The 18,559-nt window shown below is 41.3% G+C and overlaps 1 protein-coding gene across 1 annotated transcript in view; it reads left to right on the top strand.

The window, feature by feature from the left end:
* The window catches only part of DNAH5 (dynein axonemal heavy chain 5), a 291,695-nt gene that overhangs the window by 250,393 nt on the left and 22,743 nt on the right, over positions 1–18,559 (top strand). The window contains exons 66-71 of the mRNA XM_040494117.1: positions 5,531–5,774; positions 6,776–6,890; positions 7,394–7,584; positions 11,832–11,953; positions 13,733–13,882; positions 17,685–17,930. Coding sequence (XP_040350051.1) covers positions 5,531–5,774; positions 6,776–6,890; positions 7,394–7,584; positions 11,832–11,953; positions 13,733–13,882; positions 17,685–17,930 — 1,068 coding nt within the window. The remainder of the gene's footprint in view (positions 1–5,530; positions 5,775–6,775; positions 6,891–7,393; positions 7,585–11,831; positions 11,954–13,732; positions 13,883–17,684; positions 17,931–18,559) is intronic.

Here is an 18,559-nt window from a genome sequence, read left to right as displayed (position 1 = left end):
ATATATATATATATATATATATATATATATATATATATATAGCTTCCATATAACACCCAGTGCTCAATCCATCAGGTGCCCTCCTCAATGCCCATCACCCATTTCCCCCTCTCCCCCATCCCACCTCAGTTTGTTCTCTGTATTTAAGAGTCTCTTATGGTTTGCCTCCCTCCCTCTCTGTTTGAAACTATGTTTTCCCCTTCCCGTCCCCCATGGTCTTCTGTTAAGTTTCTCAAGATCCACATATGAGTGAAAACATATGCTATCTGTCTTTCTCTGACTGACTTATTTCACTCGACATAATACCCTCCAGTTCCATCCACGTTGTTGCAAATGGCAAGATTTCATTCTTTCTCATTGCCAAGTAGTATTCCATTGTATATAGAAACCACATCTTCTTTATTTCAGGTGAGGATTTTTATAACGCTCACCTTTAGGAACTCAGGAATGATCATGATAGTGTGCAAAATGTGGGAATAAAAAATATTTGAATTTTTCCCTTTAGCTACCTTTCCTTCCTTCCTTCCTTCCTTCCTTCCTTCCTTCCTTCCTTCCCTCCCTCCCTCCCCCCCTCCCTCTCTCCCTCATTTCTTCTTTCTTTCTTTCTTTCTTTCTTTCTTTCTTTCTTTCTAGAGGGAGAGAGAGCGCGAGATGGGGAGAGGAGCAGAGGGAGAGAGACAATCTCAAGCAGGCTTCATTCTCAGCACGGAGCCCGACACAGGGCTTGATCCCATGACCCTGGGATCATGACCTGAGCTGAAATCCAGAATGGGATGCTGAACCAACCCAGCCCCCCAGGTGCCCCTACTTTCTTTCTTAGTGTAATGGTAGCGTGAGTTCTTGTGTTATAGCTGCTTATGGAAAGGAATTTTGTAGGTGCCATGAAATGTCACTTTCTGTACTAATTTTTACATTTTTTCAAGTTTGAGATTCTTATGTAGTGAATCAGTGAATTGAAATAACCACTAAGGAAGCTTTTTTAAAAAACGTAACCGAATAAAAGGAAACAAAAGTGACAAAGGCAGGTTTTGCTGGAATTGCTACATCCCCCCCAAATTAAGAAAGTGATGCAGGTTCCGAGCTTTTTCTTGCTTAGCGAGGGAATTTTCCGTTGCTGGAATGTCCCTGGACCCGACTCGCTGTGCTCAGGGCCTGGTACAGTTCTACATGCCATAGCTGCTCAATCAGTGGTGATGGACTGGCCAGAACATGAAGCAGTGGCCGGTGGCCTTTGCCCTTTGTCTTCATGCAGTTTAGTTACTAGAGCCTTTGTTTTAAATGATTTTTTTTTCAACGTTTATTTATTTTGGGGACAGAGAGAGACAGAGCATGAACGGGGGAGGGGCAGAGAGAGAGGGAGACACAGAATCGGAAACAGGCTCCAGGCTCCGAGCCATCAGCCCAGAGCCCGACGCGGGGCTCGAACTCACGGACCGCGAGATCGTGACCTGGCTGAAGTCGGACGCTTAACCGACTGCGCCACCCAGACGCCCCTAGAGCCTTTGTTTTAAATCTGTGGTTTTCAGTCACAGGGTGAGAATTTTCACATTTCTATTTCTGGCACCAAGATATGCCTGGATTTTCTTGTTCACTCTTTGTTTCCGTCTGAAACAGGGTATAGAATTCAGTCATTCGTTCCAAAATATTGAGAGCCTACTGTGTACCAGGCATCGTTCCAAGAGTTGAGGGAACGTATTAATGAACCAAAAAAATCCTTGGAGGCTAACTAATGAGTAATTTGTGTGTTATGTTACAAAGTGGTAAATGCTATTTAAAAACACAGAGTGGGGTAAGAGGGAGAGCTAGGGAATCAGATAGTGGGCTATGATTTTAAACAGGGTGGTCAAAGTAGGTTCCGCTGAGAAGGTGACATTTAAGGAGAAGTTGAAGGGGAGGAGGGAGTAAGTTACCTGGTAGGATGGGCCTGACACAGCAACAGCCAGTGCAAAGGCCCTGAGGTAGAAGAGTGCATTATGTGTTTAAGGCAGTTGGTCTCCAAGTGTGGTGCCCTGAACAGACAGGAATAGCAGCCCTGCATCACCTGGAGGTAGGTTAGATTCCCGGGCCCTGCTCTGGCTTATTGCTGATTTAGGGCTTACTGGATGTGGCTGGAGCAAAATGAAAAAGGACCCTCACAGGCTGTGGTAAGGTCTTAGCTTTTACTCTGAGAGACATGGTTAGTCATTAGAGGGTTTGGGGAGAGGAGGTGTGTTTCAGAGCAGTGTTCTGACTGGTAGGCTGGGAATAGACAACGGGCGGTAGGGATGAGGCAGGGAGGCCTATATGGGTCCTGTCATTTAAAGGAGAAATGACAGAGACATGCACCAGGGTGTCAGCAGTGGAGTTGGTGAGGAACGGTAAGCCTCCGGGTCTGTTTCTGAAGTAGAGGTGATAGGATTTGCTGATGACCAGGACGTGGAGTTTGAGGAAAGGGACGTAGTGACAGAGGCCTCCAAAATTTTAGCTGCTGGGAGAATGGGGCTGCCGTCTGCTGGGATGGGGAAGGCTGGGGGGCAGCAGGTATGTAGGAAAGAGCCCTGACTTCCCTTTTGGTAGTGTTGCTGGGGTGGTGGGGGACATCTCTTCGACATTCACATGGAGACATCGAGACCACATATGGTGAAGAGCTGGGAAGAAGCTCTCAGTTACCAGCGTATCGATGGTGTTTAACACAAGACAGAGTTTGTGGAATTGTTACGCGGTGTTTCTCGTAGTCAAAAAGAAAATCCTCAAAATGATTACATAAATTAAGCACTAAAGGGAAAGGACTTGCACTAGAGTTTCACAATGGCAGTTTGGGCTACGTGTGGCTTCTCCCTCCCCATGATGTTCGTGTGGGCACTGGACCAGAGCGAAGGGAAGTCACCCAATTAATCATGGAATTAATGAGTAGTCCCATTATATTTTGTATGATTTCATATGATTCATTGCTGCACATAACTTTATTATTTTTTTACTTTTTAAAAGTCTATTGATTTTGAAAGAGAGAGTGTGTGAAAGAGTTGGGGAGGGGCAGAGAAAGAGGGAGAGAGAGAATCCAAAGCAGCCTGCATACTGCCTGCATAGAGCCCAGTGCGGGGCTCAAACCCATGAACCGCAAGATCATGACTTGAGCCTAAATCAAGAGTTGGATGCTCAACCGACTGAGCCATTCAGCCACCCCAATCACTATTTATAACTTTAGATTTCTAGTTCTCTCAGCGGGGAGTAGAATCTACAATAACTGCTGAGCCATATCCGGAGTACCCAATCGAATATTTACCCTGCTGAAGCTGCTGTGGAAATCTGAGCTTGGTAGCACATGCCCAGGTAGCTCCACTGAGCACAACTGGAACTCCCAACCATGCCTTTTAACCATGCGTTGAACCCTGGTTTCCCCATATTGTGTCACACGTAAATTCATATTACTTCATTAATGCGTCTAAGCATCGGTCAGTGGGCACTATATTTAGAAAGCTTTTCAAGCAAACTGACTAATGCATATCTTTCTGTCCAAATTTTAAAATACTATTTACCCACTGTCCTTTTTCCTTTAATGTAATTTACTGTCAAATTGGCTTCTGTACAACACTCAGTGCTCATCCCAACAAGTGCCCTCCTCAATGCCCATCACCCACTTTCCCCCTCCCCCACCCCCCATCCACCCTCAGTTTGTTCTCTGTATTTAAGAGTCTCTTATGGTTTGCCTCCCTCCCTCTCTGTTTGTGACTATTTTTTCCCCCTTCCTTTTCCCCATGGTCTTCTGTGAAGTTTCTCAGGATCCACATGTGAGTGAAAGCATATGGTATCTGTCTTTCTCTGACTGACTGATTTCACTTAGCATAATACCTTCCAGTTCCATCCATGTTGCTGTAAAAGGCAGGATTTCATTCTTTCTCATTGACAAGTAGTATTCCATTGTATATATTAACCTCATCTTCTTTACCCATTCATCAGTTGATGGACATTTAGGCTCTTTCCATAATCTGGCTATTGTTGAGAATGCTGCTATAAACTTTGGGGTACAAGTGCCCCTATGCATCAGTACTCCTGTATCCCTTGGGTAAATTCCTAGCAGTGCTATTGCTGGGTCCTATGGTAGATCTATTTTTAATTTCTTGAGGAACCTCCACACTATATTCCAGAGCGGCTGCACCAGTTTGCATTCTCACCAATAGTGCAAGAAGGTTACCATTTCTCCACATCCTCACCAGCATCTGTAGTCTCCTGATTTGTTCATTTTAGCCACTCTGACCGGCGTGAGGTGGTATCTCAGTGTGGCTTTGATTTGTGTTTCCCTGATGATGAGTGATGTTGAGCATCTTTTCATGTGTCTGTTGGCCATGTGGATGCCTTCTTTGGAAAAGTGTCTATTCATGTCTTCTGCCCCTCACTGTCCTTTCCATTTTTGATTATTTTACTAGCTTCAGAATTAGAGCCTCTCATTAAGTAATCTGACTTTTGTGTACAATTTGACTTGGTGCCAGAGGCTCATCCTCTCTGTTGTCTTCCTGCCTCTGGGCTTCCTGCTGTCTTTGGCTGGTTCTTTTTTTTTTTTTTTTTTTTAATTAAAAAAAATTACATTTATGTATTTTTGAGAGACAGAGTGAGACAGAATGCGAGCGGGGGAGGGGCAGAAAGGGAAGGAAACGCAGAATCTGAAGCAGGCTCCAGGCTCTGAGCCAGAGTTCAGCACAGACCCCAACGCGGGGCTCGAACCCACAAAATGTGACATCATGAACTGAGCCGAAGTTGGACACCTAACCGACTGAGCCACCCAGGCGCCCCTGCCTTTGGCTGGTTCTGTGTCACGGCTGTTCCCTGCTTCCCCATCCTCACTGGTCCCATCTTTTTTCTCCTTCTGTTCCATGGACTCTCCCTCTCCAAACCACCAAGAAGAAGAAGTAACCAATATGGACAATAATCTTTCTAAACCATTCTCTCCCCAGCTATCTATAAAGATCCTTCAGGAAAGATGTAAAACTTTACTTGTCATGGAGAGAGTAGCACCTGTTCAGGCCCAGAACATTTTTCAATTTAAATGTACCTCCAGCACCTGTACCTGGTACAGGTTGTTTGCCTGTCATTTGGACCCTTGCTTTTCAGAGAACTGGATCCTATTTCAACTAGCAGGTTGAACATAACCACATTCAAACAACAGAGCTCTTATCAGTAAGAGACTAAGGGAAGACAATGAATCTATTCTGAGAGATCTGTGTGTGTCTTTTCAAATATATGTCAATATATTTTCAATATATTTCACTTTTCAAACAAGCTTCAATATAATCACAAAAGTCACGTACCGTGATTTGACTTTAGGAAATAAATAGACGGTACGGTGGATATTGATAGTATTTTTAGTAAGTTTCACATTGTTTGCTACCAATTCTTTCCTCCATTAGCTCCCCTCTTATTTTCATGAAGTTCCTGCAGCCACATATGATAACTGCATTACAGGAGCTTGAGAACAGTCCTCTAGGTGAACTTTGTCAGGGATGGCCAAACAATAGTTGTTAATTAAGGAAGAGAATATATTTATGCAAATTAACAGGAATTGGAGAAAGAGAGAACTCATCTCCTAGAAGATGTAACTGCAAACAAAAGAAGGATGAAGGAGCTAGAAGATAATTTGCTTTACCGGCTGACAAGTACCCAGGGGTCCCTGGTGGAAGACGAGAGTCTCATCGTCGTGCTGAGCAACACAAAAAAGACCGCGGAAGAGGTGACACAGAAGCTGGAGATTTCGGCAGAGACAGAAATTCAGATTAACTCAGCCCGGGAGGAATACAGACCTGGTGAGTTTGGTAATGAAAGGCAAATGTCACAGGAAAATGAAGTGAGAAACAAACCAAAATCAGAGAAACTGAAGGAAGTAAGGGCTGTGTGAAGTGGGGTGGCCGTTCCTGTTTTGTGATGTTGTGTTGGGACATATACAGTAAGACTGGGAGAAAACATTTTTTAATGGTATAAATTCTCTAGGTGCTGATAATCCATGTTAGTTAGCAAATTCTTTCAGGTCCCTGTGAACTTACTTTTAAATTAGAAAGTAAAAAGGAAGACCTTTTAAAGAACGTCTGACTACAGTTTTGAAATTTAAGGAATTAGTGCAGCGTTTGTGGGCTGCTCATTAATTCTTTATCATTTGGTCACAATGAGCCGGTGTTTTGTTTGCAGTCTTTGTATTAGGAAGGTAGTTCCTTAGTCTCCTGGGAGTGCTTTAGTCTTACTCAGCAATTTGCAAAGCAGTGTTGTTCATTGGTTACAAGAGGGGCCTGCTAAAAGAACTCAACTCCCTTTAGAAAATTATCATTCTTTCTGAAAAAAATAATCAAAACAGCATCATCTGCTGCTGGAGAGTCAGGAGCATCATCTTTGCGATGATGCCTTGTTTTGCCAACCTGACCCCAAGCTTAGTCAAGGCTTCCTCATGGAGCTTAAGAATGAGGTCCATAAAATGCGTATACACTTTGCTGCATGTTAGAGTGTTTGCGATCCCATCAGTTACCTTTTCTACCTATGAAAAAATATAGTGAAATTCATAAGGGTTCTAAATCCATAAGAGGTTCTAAAATGGAAAAATGCTGTGTGATAAACACAAATAGCAGAGTGCTTACACAGAGCTTATAAATAAGAGTTAAATATATATAATGAGCATTGCTCTAGACTCTCAGAGCTGGTAGATAGTCATTGATAAAAATAAAACTTGTTGTTTTCATTTAGAGTTTAGGCTGGTCTGGGCACAGATCATTTATTTTCCACCCTCGTAGCACAAGCAACCTTGCTCTCTGTCTTTCAGTGGCAACACGGGGCAGCATCCTGTACTTCCTCATCACTGAGATGCGCTTGGTTAATGAAATGTATCAGACTTCGCTCCGCCAGTTTCTTGGCTTGTTTGACCTTTCCTTAGCCCGGTACGTCTGCACTCAGGAAGCCAAGCTGAATTCTATATCTGTGGGCTAGAATGATGACATTACATTTGTAACTTCTTTTCCTCTTGCTACTGAGTCTTTTTTTCTTTTTTTAATCTAAGTGTAGTGTAATTACCAGGGTGTTAACAAATCATTCTCATTTGTCATTTTATGCTCAGAGACAGGCCCATCAACTCTTCATCCATTGATTGATCCCTTTGGTTTTGTGTGTTTCTGTTACACAAGAAAATTCCCAAGACTTTTTTTTTTTTTTTTTTTTGTGAGTGACAGTACCCTGCAGGTAAAATCGATGTAGGCAACATTGAGGATTCTGTTATGTTATTTTATGTTGAGACAATGCTTGTTATTTTCGCTTGAGGATGCTGACTCTTGTGTACAAAGGAACTGGCTCGCCAGAGTTATGTATTTGCCGTTAAAGAGGTTGTTTTTATGGACAATGGGAAAGGGCGGTGGGGTAAGCTGGGTTTAAGTGTTCTCTCCTCCAGGTCGGCCAAGAGCCCAATTACAAGCAAGAGGATTGCTAATATCATTGAGCATATGACTTACGAGGTTTACAAGTATGCAGCCCGGGGATTGTATGAGGAGCACAAGTTCTTATTCACCTTGCTGCTTACCCTGAAGATCGACATCCAGAGGAACCGAGTGAAGCATGAAGAGTTTCTCACCCTTATCAAAGGTCAGTATAACAATAGAAAGCGTTGTACACGGGTCCAGATGTAGGAATTCTTTGAAGGTCTTGTGTGGTATTATTTTTTTTTTCTGGCTACAGTAGTTTCCTTGCACGTCATTGGAGATTGCGTATACGTGAAATACTTTATTTGTTCATTTATTGCATGAATATTTATTGAGAACCTACTACTGTATGCTAAGGCACAGACTAGGCACTTGGGGCACATCATAAAACAACAAGTAAATTGTGTAGTATGGGAGAAGCTAGTAGGCACTATAGAAAAAGCAAAGCAGGGAAAGGGGGATGGGGAGTTATAGGGTATGTGGACTGGGAATTAACATTCTAAATGGGATATTTAGTGGGGTATCTAATGGGTAGGCCTCCCTGAGAGATGGACAAGTGAGTAAAGGCCTGGAGGAGCAGGGGTCGCTGGCCTTGGGGACTTGCAGAGGAAGAGTATCAAAGGAAGATAGCATCAATGCTCTGGTGGGAGTCAAGCCTCCCATGACTGAGGCTGGAGCCATGGTGTGTGTGTGTGTGTGGGGGGGGGGTGATTGTGGAGCTCATCCTGCAGATACTGATTCTGTATCTGTTGAGGCATTGCTCGCAGGCAGGTCCCCTGTGCCACTGCACAATACAGCCCAGTGGAAGGCTAGGAAACAAATTTGCTGTCACGTTCTTGAATGTCTGGACAAAAAATATTTAAAGTAACTGTGGAAATGATGCTCGGGTCAAAATGGCTTTATCTACTACACCTTTCTAAGCCATCTCTTTATAGATGAGACACAACTTTATCTACAGTAGGTGGGGGGGGGAGATTTTCATGTTTACCTGGAGAGTAGATTTGCAGAGGAACTTGAAAAGGACCCTGAAGGAGTAGTAGGGAAGGGGTGTGGGTAGGCACATGCTGTGCCCTGGGGGTGTGTGTGGGTCCACAGCCATATGTGAATAAATGCATATTCGTGTTTGTATAAATATGCATTTGCATATGTATCTTATAGAAACAACAAAGACTCATTTGGTTACACTTGAACTTAGAAATGTATGATTTATGGGGCGTCTGGTTAGCTCAGTCCGTGAAGCATCCGACTCTTGGTTTTGGCTCAGGTCATGATCTCAGTGTCCCAGGGTCATGAGATCAAGGTCTGTGTTGGGCTTTGTACTGACAGCCCAAAGCCTACTTTGGATTCTCTCTCTCTCTCCCTCTCTCTCTGTGCCTCCCCTGCTCTTGGTTTCTCTCTCTCTCTCTCTCTCAAAATAAATAAAGAAACTTAAAAAGAAAAAAAGAAATGTATGATTTATGGACAATCTCTCTCTCTCTCTGTCTTTAATTCTTTTTCTCTAACCCTCGAACTCTTGCTCCTTAGGTTTCTTTATTTTTCAGTTTTCCTAAATCGGAGCACGTGGATGAACTGGGGAGACATCCCTTAGATGTTTGGTGTCGGGGTTGACTTTTTCGCCGAGCCCTTCCAATAATACTGTCTCATTGACTGGTCCTCCAGCTGATGGGCATTTACTATGGCAAGTTGTTCCCGACACGAAATGCATTTCCTCATGAAATGCATCCAGGTCTGGTTGAAATACCGTAAAGTGTGTTACAGTTTGGCATGATGATAGCAGATGTGGGATTAGGTTTAGCAAGACTAAGTGAAAATAGTGACTTTGCTGATTTCTTGATGAGTGTCTCAAGCAGATTCTTTAACTTTTTTTCAGGCTTCAGCCTCCTCAGCTGTAAGACAAGGATAGTCAAATCTACATCATCAGATTCTTGAGAAGTCATACAATTTCTGTAAATCTCGGCACATGGAACGTGTTCAGCAAATGATAGGCATTGTGATATTTTCTTTAGTATTTTAGTTTGTTTTGATTAGTCCCCGGCTGGCGTAGGCTGGACAGCTTTTGTGGGTCTGGCATTCAACAGTTTTAGAATGCTGCTTTATGAAACGGAGTGTCAGAATAAACTTTGGAATGCAGTTACGTTGTAAGATTGCTCTTTGCTGGTTATGTTTGGTGATAGTTACCCAGTGAGTGAACTCCCCTGCAGAGGGAGTTCACTTGTTTGAAAATGTTATTTAAAGATTTTTTTAAAAAGTTTTTGATTTTTTTTTAACATTTATTTATTTTTGAGACAGAGAGAGAGCATGAACAGGGGAGGGTCAGAGAAAGAGGGAGACACAGAATCTGAAACAGGCTCCAGGCTCTGAGCTGTCAGCACAGAGCCCGACGCGGGGCTCGAACCCACGGACTGTGAGATCATGACCTGAGCCAAAGTCGGACGCTTAACTGACTGAGCCACCCAGGCGCCCCCGTTTTTTATTTTTTTGAGAAAGAGAGAGAGTGAGGGAGGAGGGGAGCAGCAGAAAGAGAGGGAGAGAGAAAATCCCAAGGAGGCTCTGTGCTGTCAGTGCAGAGCCCGACTCGGGGCTTGAACTCCCGAACCGCGAGATCATGACCTGAGCCAAGAGCAAGAGTGGGATGCTTAACCAACTTAGCCACCAGGCACCCTGAAAATGTTATTCAGATAGCAACAGTACTTTGATACTGGTCTTTTAATTTGCTCATCTCCAAGGTGGGAAAGGATCAGTCCAGATGACGTGCTAAATCTGCTTTGGCTGTACCGCTTTATAACTATGTGGTGTAACTTGTATACATTTTTTGTTATAAGAACACATCATTTTTACGAAGTATTACCTTAAAAATTGGAACTTACTTTTTCCAAAAGTAAGGGTTTCCAGAATGAAAGCAACAGCGTAAGTCTCAATCATCTTGAGAATTTATTTTGAATAATTCCTATTCCAACCATTTATTCATCAGAAGTACATTTAATCTGGTGCCATATTATCCAGGAATACCGCTGTCCCCAACCCATTACAATCATTCTCTGTGGCCCCTTGTACACTGTTAAAGCAGATAAGATATTCATGACACAGTTACTCTCTACTAAACAATGAATAATGCTTTGGTTGCAAGGAACACCCTTTCCTTCCCATAAATAGCTTCTCCCTAACTCTCTGGTGAATATCTTTTTCTTTTGAGTTTGTTGGAAAATGGACGGTTTCCATAGAAATTGGTATGACATTTTTCAACACAATGCCACTGTCCTTAGGTCTTTAACTACTCCTGCCATTAAAACAATCTGTTTTGATTTTGTGAGTTAACAATCTTATCAAAATTGCTTCAAGGCCACACTTACCTTCTTGGAAATATACTCAGATGGATTTGGCAAAAGATAGTAATTTAGTGGGGTCCATGGGGTACCTGGATAAAGCAGAGATTGGCTCAATAAATATCTTGAGTATTGTTATTTGTTCATGACCTGCTCTGTTCAGAAAAGGATTTTAAAGGTAATCAAATGCGTTGGTTATATTCTTTTAAGAATTATGCTTGGAACATATTTTCCCTGAAACATTTTAATAGATGGTGTTTATTGAACAGTATATTATATCCTATAAAGACTTTCTAACTCTTCCTCTGACTTAAAATATGACTGTTTACACATTTAGTTTTTCAGAGGTGAGCAACCACAACATTTTAAGGTGTCATTTATTTTATGGTACTGTGAGAGTTACATGAATCGCATGAGCTTAGGTAAATCAGCAGCAAGATAAGAGTCACTACCCAATGGAAATTTTTGCTGTGGTTAGACTGACCAAAAATAAGTGATACAACACAGGATCCTTCGATGTGCTCAAAATGGATATAGATAATATACTGATTTATAGATGAGAACTCTTTAAACACATGTAGTGCTGCTGACGTTTCTAGATAAATTCTCTCCTTGAAAGAGCTTGTGTGAACATCATGCACTTCTTAACATTGACAGTAGCTACTCATTTAGTGACCCTCTGCTCTGGTCTTGATCCCATTTTGTGTGCTTTACGCATGTGTTTTCTGTCATTCTGTCATTATCACAACATCCAGGCTTCATTATTCCCAGCGTACATATATTTGGAAACAGAGACCCAGACAGATGAGCTACGTTGTCCCAGACCTTGGCCAGATGGGGCTAGGACAGAATTCAGCATCCTCCTGGGCCACACTTATATTGCTGATTCTCAAGTGTGTTTTCTAAAATCATCTATTCCTTTATTAAATTTTAAAGCTTGTCCATTATGATGACACATTTCTGAGTTAAAAAAATGTCAAGGTTGTAAAATAGTTAAAATGAAAAGTGTAAGCAAAAGCTTTTGTAAATAGACTGTTTTAGAGTAAAGAAAGAAAAGTCTAGTAACTTTATATGTTTAATTTTAAAGGAGGTGCCTCATTGGACCTTAAAGCTTGTCCTCCTAAACCATCCAAATGGATCCTGGACATGACCTGGCTGAATTTAGTGGCACTCAGCAAACTTAGACAGTTTTCTGATGTCCTTGATCAGGTAACTTGTGCTTTGAATAAACTTATGGCCGTGTCACGGGGAGCAGCTTCCTGATGTATCACCAGCTATAGTATTTGCAGAAGAGAGATTTTTTCACTTTGTCACTCATACAATGGTATTACCTGTGTTTGACCTTGCTCATGCTCACTCAACTCTCTGATAAAGCGAACTCCACCCAAGTTTAACTACTACTGTCCTGTACCATATGTCAGTATCACCAACTGGAGATCCACAAGTGGGGAAACTGATAGATTTAATTAGATCATTAGATACAGTTAAGAGGAGATTGAATGGAAAAAAAAAATACAAAGAGCCTGTATCTAAATGCCTGCCCATTTGTCCTTGTCTCTCTTCTTCCTCTCCTTGTCCTTCCACCATTATATTGCTTTAGCCAGGCATCTGGACTTACATCTAATGCCAGTGCTTGGCCCCTTATCTTTACAAGTTATCGTCCTTTCCCAACCAGCCAGTTCCCTATGAATTGTGTATGTACTGGGATCATGGAAGTTGGGTCTGGAGAGTTCAGTTGAGACAAACCAGGAAACAGATTCTTAAACAGCAGAAGACCAGAGAGGTCACACTGACAGCAAGGTGGCCTTATTTTCAGCCATGAGTTGTAGGCTTTTTTATGACCAGAACCTGTGCTAAGGTTGGTTCTTCACTTTCCTCCCAGTTTAAGTTGACCAGAAGCTTAATGTTCAGCTTTTTAAAAATGCTTTGTATGTTTTTATGTATTTTTATGTTTTGGCCTATGTCTGGTGATCTGCGTTATTTCTACCATGTAGTGAAATAACTTTCATTTGGGAGGCTTCAATGCACTCTAGCTTATTCCCCTCGAAGGTGACTGCTAGTGACCTTTCCTCGACCGATATCTGTTCAGTAACAGTTGCTGTCTTCTGGAGATTATCTTGTGCTGAAATCCCTCCATGTCATACAGTCTTTCATGACTGAGGGAAGTTATTGTTTTTTACTCTTATATGATACTTTCTAAATGCAGACCTGGAATGCCTTTTCCTTTGATTAGGCCTCCCAGAAATATACCAGGGGCTTTAATTGAAGGGAATATACCAGAGAACATAGGATTACATTTATCTTCAGATGTTGTTTGTTTGTTCTATGTTTTTGAGATGATTACCAACAGAATGCTTGTCTCTCTTTGAGTTTTTTAAGCTCTAAAGGATAATGGACTGTATTCTTTTCCTCTTTCTCAATTACCTAAAGGAAATATGTGTATCATTATTCATTCGATGATGATATGAAATGGTATATTTCAAATTACTCTAGATTAATAGAATATTGACCAAAAAGCTTTTTGTTCAATAATAAACATGCATTAAATGTCTTCTTTTGTGCCAGGAGTGGTCCTGGGAAATGAGGAAGCATATGTGAATAACTAAATGAATTTGTTCTTGATCATGAGAGGATTTCATGGAGCAAATCAGATTTCCTTAAAATAATGAAAATGAGTTTTCATTGATTTCTTTATTCCTTACAAAATTGTTACCACAAAGGCATTAGAAGATATTAAACAAATCAAGACTCTCCCTACTTCAAAAACTAGCTGTAAGCTGGCATTAATACAGAGTGACTTTAGCGTAAATCACATTTGATTTTAGACTTCCACACTTTTTGCTACTAGAATATAAAATAATGAAAAGGTCAAAGGATATCTTTCACACATGTCTGGAATGGTCAGAAGGTTTGATGAAAAATATCTGTGAACTATTACTAAAAGATTTTCTTGTGCTGTGATGCAATTCTTATCCCCTGATATTTCAGATATCAAGAAATGAGAAAATGTGGAAAACTTGGTTTGATAAGGAAAACCCTGAGGAAGAACCCCTTCCAAATGCCTATGATAAATCTCTTGACTGCTTTAGACGTCTTCTCCTTATTAGATCCTGGTGTCCTGACAGAACCATTGCCCAGGTAAAAAGTACATATTAGAAAAAATAGGAGAATATATTTTTTTAAAGATTTTTATTATTATTATTTTTAAGTAATCTCTGCACCTAGTGTGGGGCTTGAACCTACAACTCTGAGATTAAGAGTCACATGCTCCACTGACTGAGCCAGCCAGGCACACCTGGGAGAATATATATATATATATATTTTTTTTAATTTAAATTTTAGTTAACATACAGTGCAGTATTGGTTTCTGGAGTAGAATTCAGTGATTCATCACTTACATTTAATACCCAGTGCTCATCCCAACAAGTACCCTCCTTAATGCCCATCACCCATCTAGCCCATCGCCCACCCATCTCCTTCCGTCAACCCTCCATTTGTTCTCTAGAGTTAAGAGTCTCTTATGGTTTGCATCCCTCCCTCCTTTTTTTTCTTTTCCCCTTCCCATATGTTCATCTATTATCTTTCTTAAATTCCACATATGACTGAGATCGTGGTATTTGTCTTTCTCTGATTGACTTATTTCACTTAGCATATACACTCTAATTCCGTCCACATCATTGCAAATGGCAAGATTTCATTTTTTATGGCTGGGTAATATTATATTCTATTGTATATATGTACCACACCTCCTTTATCCATTCAGCAATTGATAGACATTTGGGCTCTTTCCACAGCTTGACCATTGTTGATAATGCTGCTATAAATATTGGGGTGCATGTGTCCCTTTGAATCAGTATTTTTGTATCCTTTGGGTAAATACCTAGCAGTGCAACTGCTGGATCGTAGGGTAGTTCTGTGTTTAACTTTTTGAGGAACCTCTAAACTGTTCTCCAGAGTGGCTGCATTCCCCCAACAGTGCAAGAGGGTCCTCCTTTCCCTAGGAGAATATTTTTAAGGAGAGTTTCCTTTGAAATATAAAGAAATGTTGAAAATTTTAATCCCAATGTGAATTTTCTTCGAGGCTTCTTTGGAATTTTCTAGCAATACCTATGTGCAAAATGAAAAAATAAACAAATATAGCGAGGTGTACGTTTGGGCTAAATGATTTACTAATCTTCTTTGTTCTAAATAGTACAAGAATGAATGAGAATGCCATGTTTTTAAGTTGTCACATAGGTATAACATAAAGGTGATGTATTGTTCTTCCATACCATTTTTATATTAACTTAGACATGATATGGCCGCTCCATTTTGTTAGTAGTAAAAGAACGTTTCTTTAAATAGGAATGATGAGAAGGCACTAGGAGGAGAGGCAGATGAGAGGGTAGCACAGTATTCCCAAATCTATGGTTGTGATCCCAGAAAGTCTCACCACCCCTGAGGCAGGAGTTGGCTTAAGATTCCTTGAATTTTACGTATGGTTTAAATGTGAATCCTGCCTCCAAAATATCCATCTTTTCAAAGACCGTTAATTTGCTGGCCCACCATCATGGAAATGTCACTGCTAACAAGACCTGCGGTGTCCTGCCTTCACATGAAAAACTCAGCTTGAATATTCAGCTCAGGTTGATTCCTTAGGTGCTTCTCCCAAGAAGCCATATAGTAAAAATAGGCTGGGTTTATAATGGGATGTAGGAAGTTCAGCGCTTCACTCTCCAGAGGGAGCATTAAAACCATATGGAGTAACCATCTCCAAAATCCATGTAGGTACCAAGGAATCATGAAAACAACTAGATTCAATGATTTATTGAGAAAAGAAAAATGAGTTTTGCAATGCAGGGCAACTGAGATCACCCTTCCTTCAGTTTTTCTTCTCAGCTTCATTACTTTTATCTTGCCCAAAAGAATTGTCAAACTGTTGCCTTAAGGACAATGTAGAAAGTTCAAGTCGTTCGTTTCTTTCTCTTTCTTCTTTCCTTTCTTTCTTTCTTTCTTTCTTTCTTTCTTTCTTTCTTTCTTTCTTTCTCTTTCTTTCTTCCTCCTTCCCTCCCTTTCTCCCCTCTTTCTCACTTCCTTCCTCCACTCTTTCCCTCCTCCCTCCCTCCTTCTCTTTCTTTATTACTTCCTCTACTTTCTCCCTCCCTCTCCTTTCATTCTCTCCCTCCCTTTCTCTCTTCCTTCCTTTTTACCCCCCACGTAACATTTTATTTGGTTCAGTGCTAAAATTTAAGTCTACAAGCTCCTTTGTAACTTTGTCATCTTCATCCTGGCGTCTGTCATCTATAGGCTGGGCACAGCCATGGCGTCCTAATTGGGGTCTCCTCTTGCTCCTTCTTGCCCACCCTAGTCAATCCTGTATGTTCTAGAAGAAATGGAAATAAGATATTCTATTCCTTGGCTTTTAAAGTCTTTCAGTGCTTTCCCATGGCCCCTATGATAACACCCAAGTCTTAAGATCTAGAAGTCCTCTCTGGAAAAATGTTTTCTCCTCTGAAATTCTTATGCTCACATTATATTCCTTTTGTGATTTTCAACCAGACATCTTCTTGGGAAGCATATTAGAAGGTCTGCAGTGTGGGTACATTCAGTCCCCATTTCCCATAAGCAGCATCAGGCTTGTTCTTGGTATTTCAGCTGAGTATGACTGCCCATGTCAGGGGACATTTGAGGGCCTGGTTGCAAAACCATTGCACTCTCAGAGGGTGTCACATGGTACATACACATTTATGTCTCAAAAGCACCCAGAAAAGAACAGGTGCAGAGGTGTGATTGACCATTTTTAAGCTCAGAGATGTAGGGTGTGGCAATCACTTTGACAATGGATAGAGCATAGCTAGATATTCAAAATGGAGGAAGAGCCTGTATTACTGACTGAAATCAAACTTTGGATGTTTTTAAGTCAAAAACAATGGTTTAACCAGTACCACCTTTACTTTGGTCCAGGTCTATCTGAAGCCTCTAAGGGAAACTCTACCTACAACTGTTTTATGTTTCTCTGGGAATGAAAGTGGGGTCCTACTACGGTCCACCTCACCAAGGCTCACTTTGCCTTGCACCTGGAAAAGTTACAGGGCATGTTGTACCCACACCTGGGCTCTGCTTATTATGTGAGAGCAATTCTTCTGGGGAATCCCACTGGGGATAAAAACGTGGGTCTTACTCTAATGGGGTGGGAGAAGATAACAGAATGGAAGGAAGTTTTTCTTTGAGGGCACCCAATTTTTACCAGAGGGAGAATATAGACTAAAGGTCATATTCACAATAGTATTTTATCGAACATAATTATTTTACCTTATTTGAAAAGAGACTGTGTTGTTAGTCAAAATATTTATATACGGTTGATAAGTTGACATAGCCTGTGATACTGTAAGCATGTATTTCAGTCAAACCAAAATTAACGGTAAGGGAGATAAGCCAAAAATGGAAAGATATGACAATGATTAGGAGAACAATTATGGACTAAATCTTTAAAACATTAGTTCATTCATTCAGGGAGTGTCTAATGTATTTCATTCAATAAGAAGTCATTCAGTAATTATCTATTGATAAGTATCCATTAAACCCCAGGCATTGTGCTGCTTACTTGATTATTGGAATGCATATGCATTTCTCTTAAAGCATCCTAAAGAATACAGTTGCCTAATATTTTACATTTTTTATGTACCAGGAAGTAGCCAGTGTATTGAACCAGGTTCCAGACAAGGAGTCCACCAACTTGGGTTCTGGTCTTTGAACTGTGCGACGTGTGTTGGCAAATAACACAGCCCCTCCACCTATGGAGTGGAGATAGAACAAGAAAAATGTCTATGTCCTATTTCCCTAAGTAGAATTTCTCTGGGCACCAAGATAATCTATAAAAATGAACTTTGGAAGCCACAGTGCATTAGACACATGAAGGGGATAGAGCCACTTTTTGTGACTCCTGTACTGTCTTTGACAGGCCCGCAAGTACATCATGGACTCCATGGGAGAGAAGTATGCGGAAGGTGTTATCCTGGACTTGGAAAAGACGTGGGAGGAATCTGATCCGCGGACACCACTCATCTGTCTCCTGTCTATGGGCTCAGATCCCACGGATTCCATCATTGCCCTGGGGAAGAGATTAAAAATAGACACCCGTTATGTGTCCATGGGCCAGGGCCAGGAGGTCCATGCCCGCAGGCTCTTACAACAGACCATGGTGAATGTGAGGCCAAATGTCTACTCTTATGTTGTTGATATTGCAGGTTATAGAACAGCAATGCAGAAAAGAACTTGAGCATCAATAAGAATTTAAATTTATGCACTGTGTGTTATTCACTAAAGAGGGAAAAGTATAATATCTATTAGGAAATTTTCATGGAAAAATTAGATATAATTTAAGACTTTTTCTGCTGAACCTTGACTTATGGAAAACTTAGCCAACCAGAACATGTTATTTCCCAACCAGTTTGCATAATGCTAAGCCCCACTCCAGATCTTGAACCCTCAGTGGGGTCTATAGCCCCCAACTCTGCCTCCACCATATGCTCCGGCCCTTCCAGCTCTGCTCTTGGAATCCCCACATTCCAGAATCCACCATACCATGCCTTTCTTGAGTTCCAGAATGCATAATCTATGCCCTGGAGCCCCCCATGCCTGGCCCAGGTTTCAGAGGCCAGGAATCTGCCATTACCCTGCCGTGGTACCAGAGGTTTTAGGAAACCTGGCTTGTCACCTTCCAGGCAGGGCTCCTAGAACCCTCTGAGGCTTGCAGGTTCTGTAGCATGCAGAGCATGCCATACTCAGGCCTCACGTGGGGGCCACCGTATGGTAATCTTGCAAATGGGATAGCCA

The sequence above is a fragment of the Herpailurus yagouaroundi genome, unplaced genomic scaffold, assembly GCF_014898765.1.
Source record: "Herpailurus yagouaroundi ecotype Mexico unplaced genomic scaffold, PumYag 29, whole genome shotgun sequence".
Classification (NCBI taxonomy): Eukaryota; Metazoa; Chordata; class Mammalia; order Carnivora; family Felidae; genus Herpailurus; species Herpailurus yagouaroundi.
This window is presented reverse-complemented; position numbering and strand designations above follow the sequence as displayed.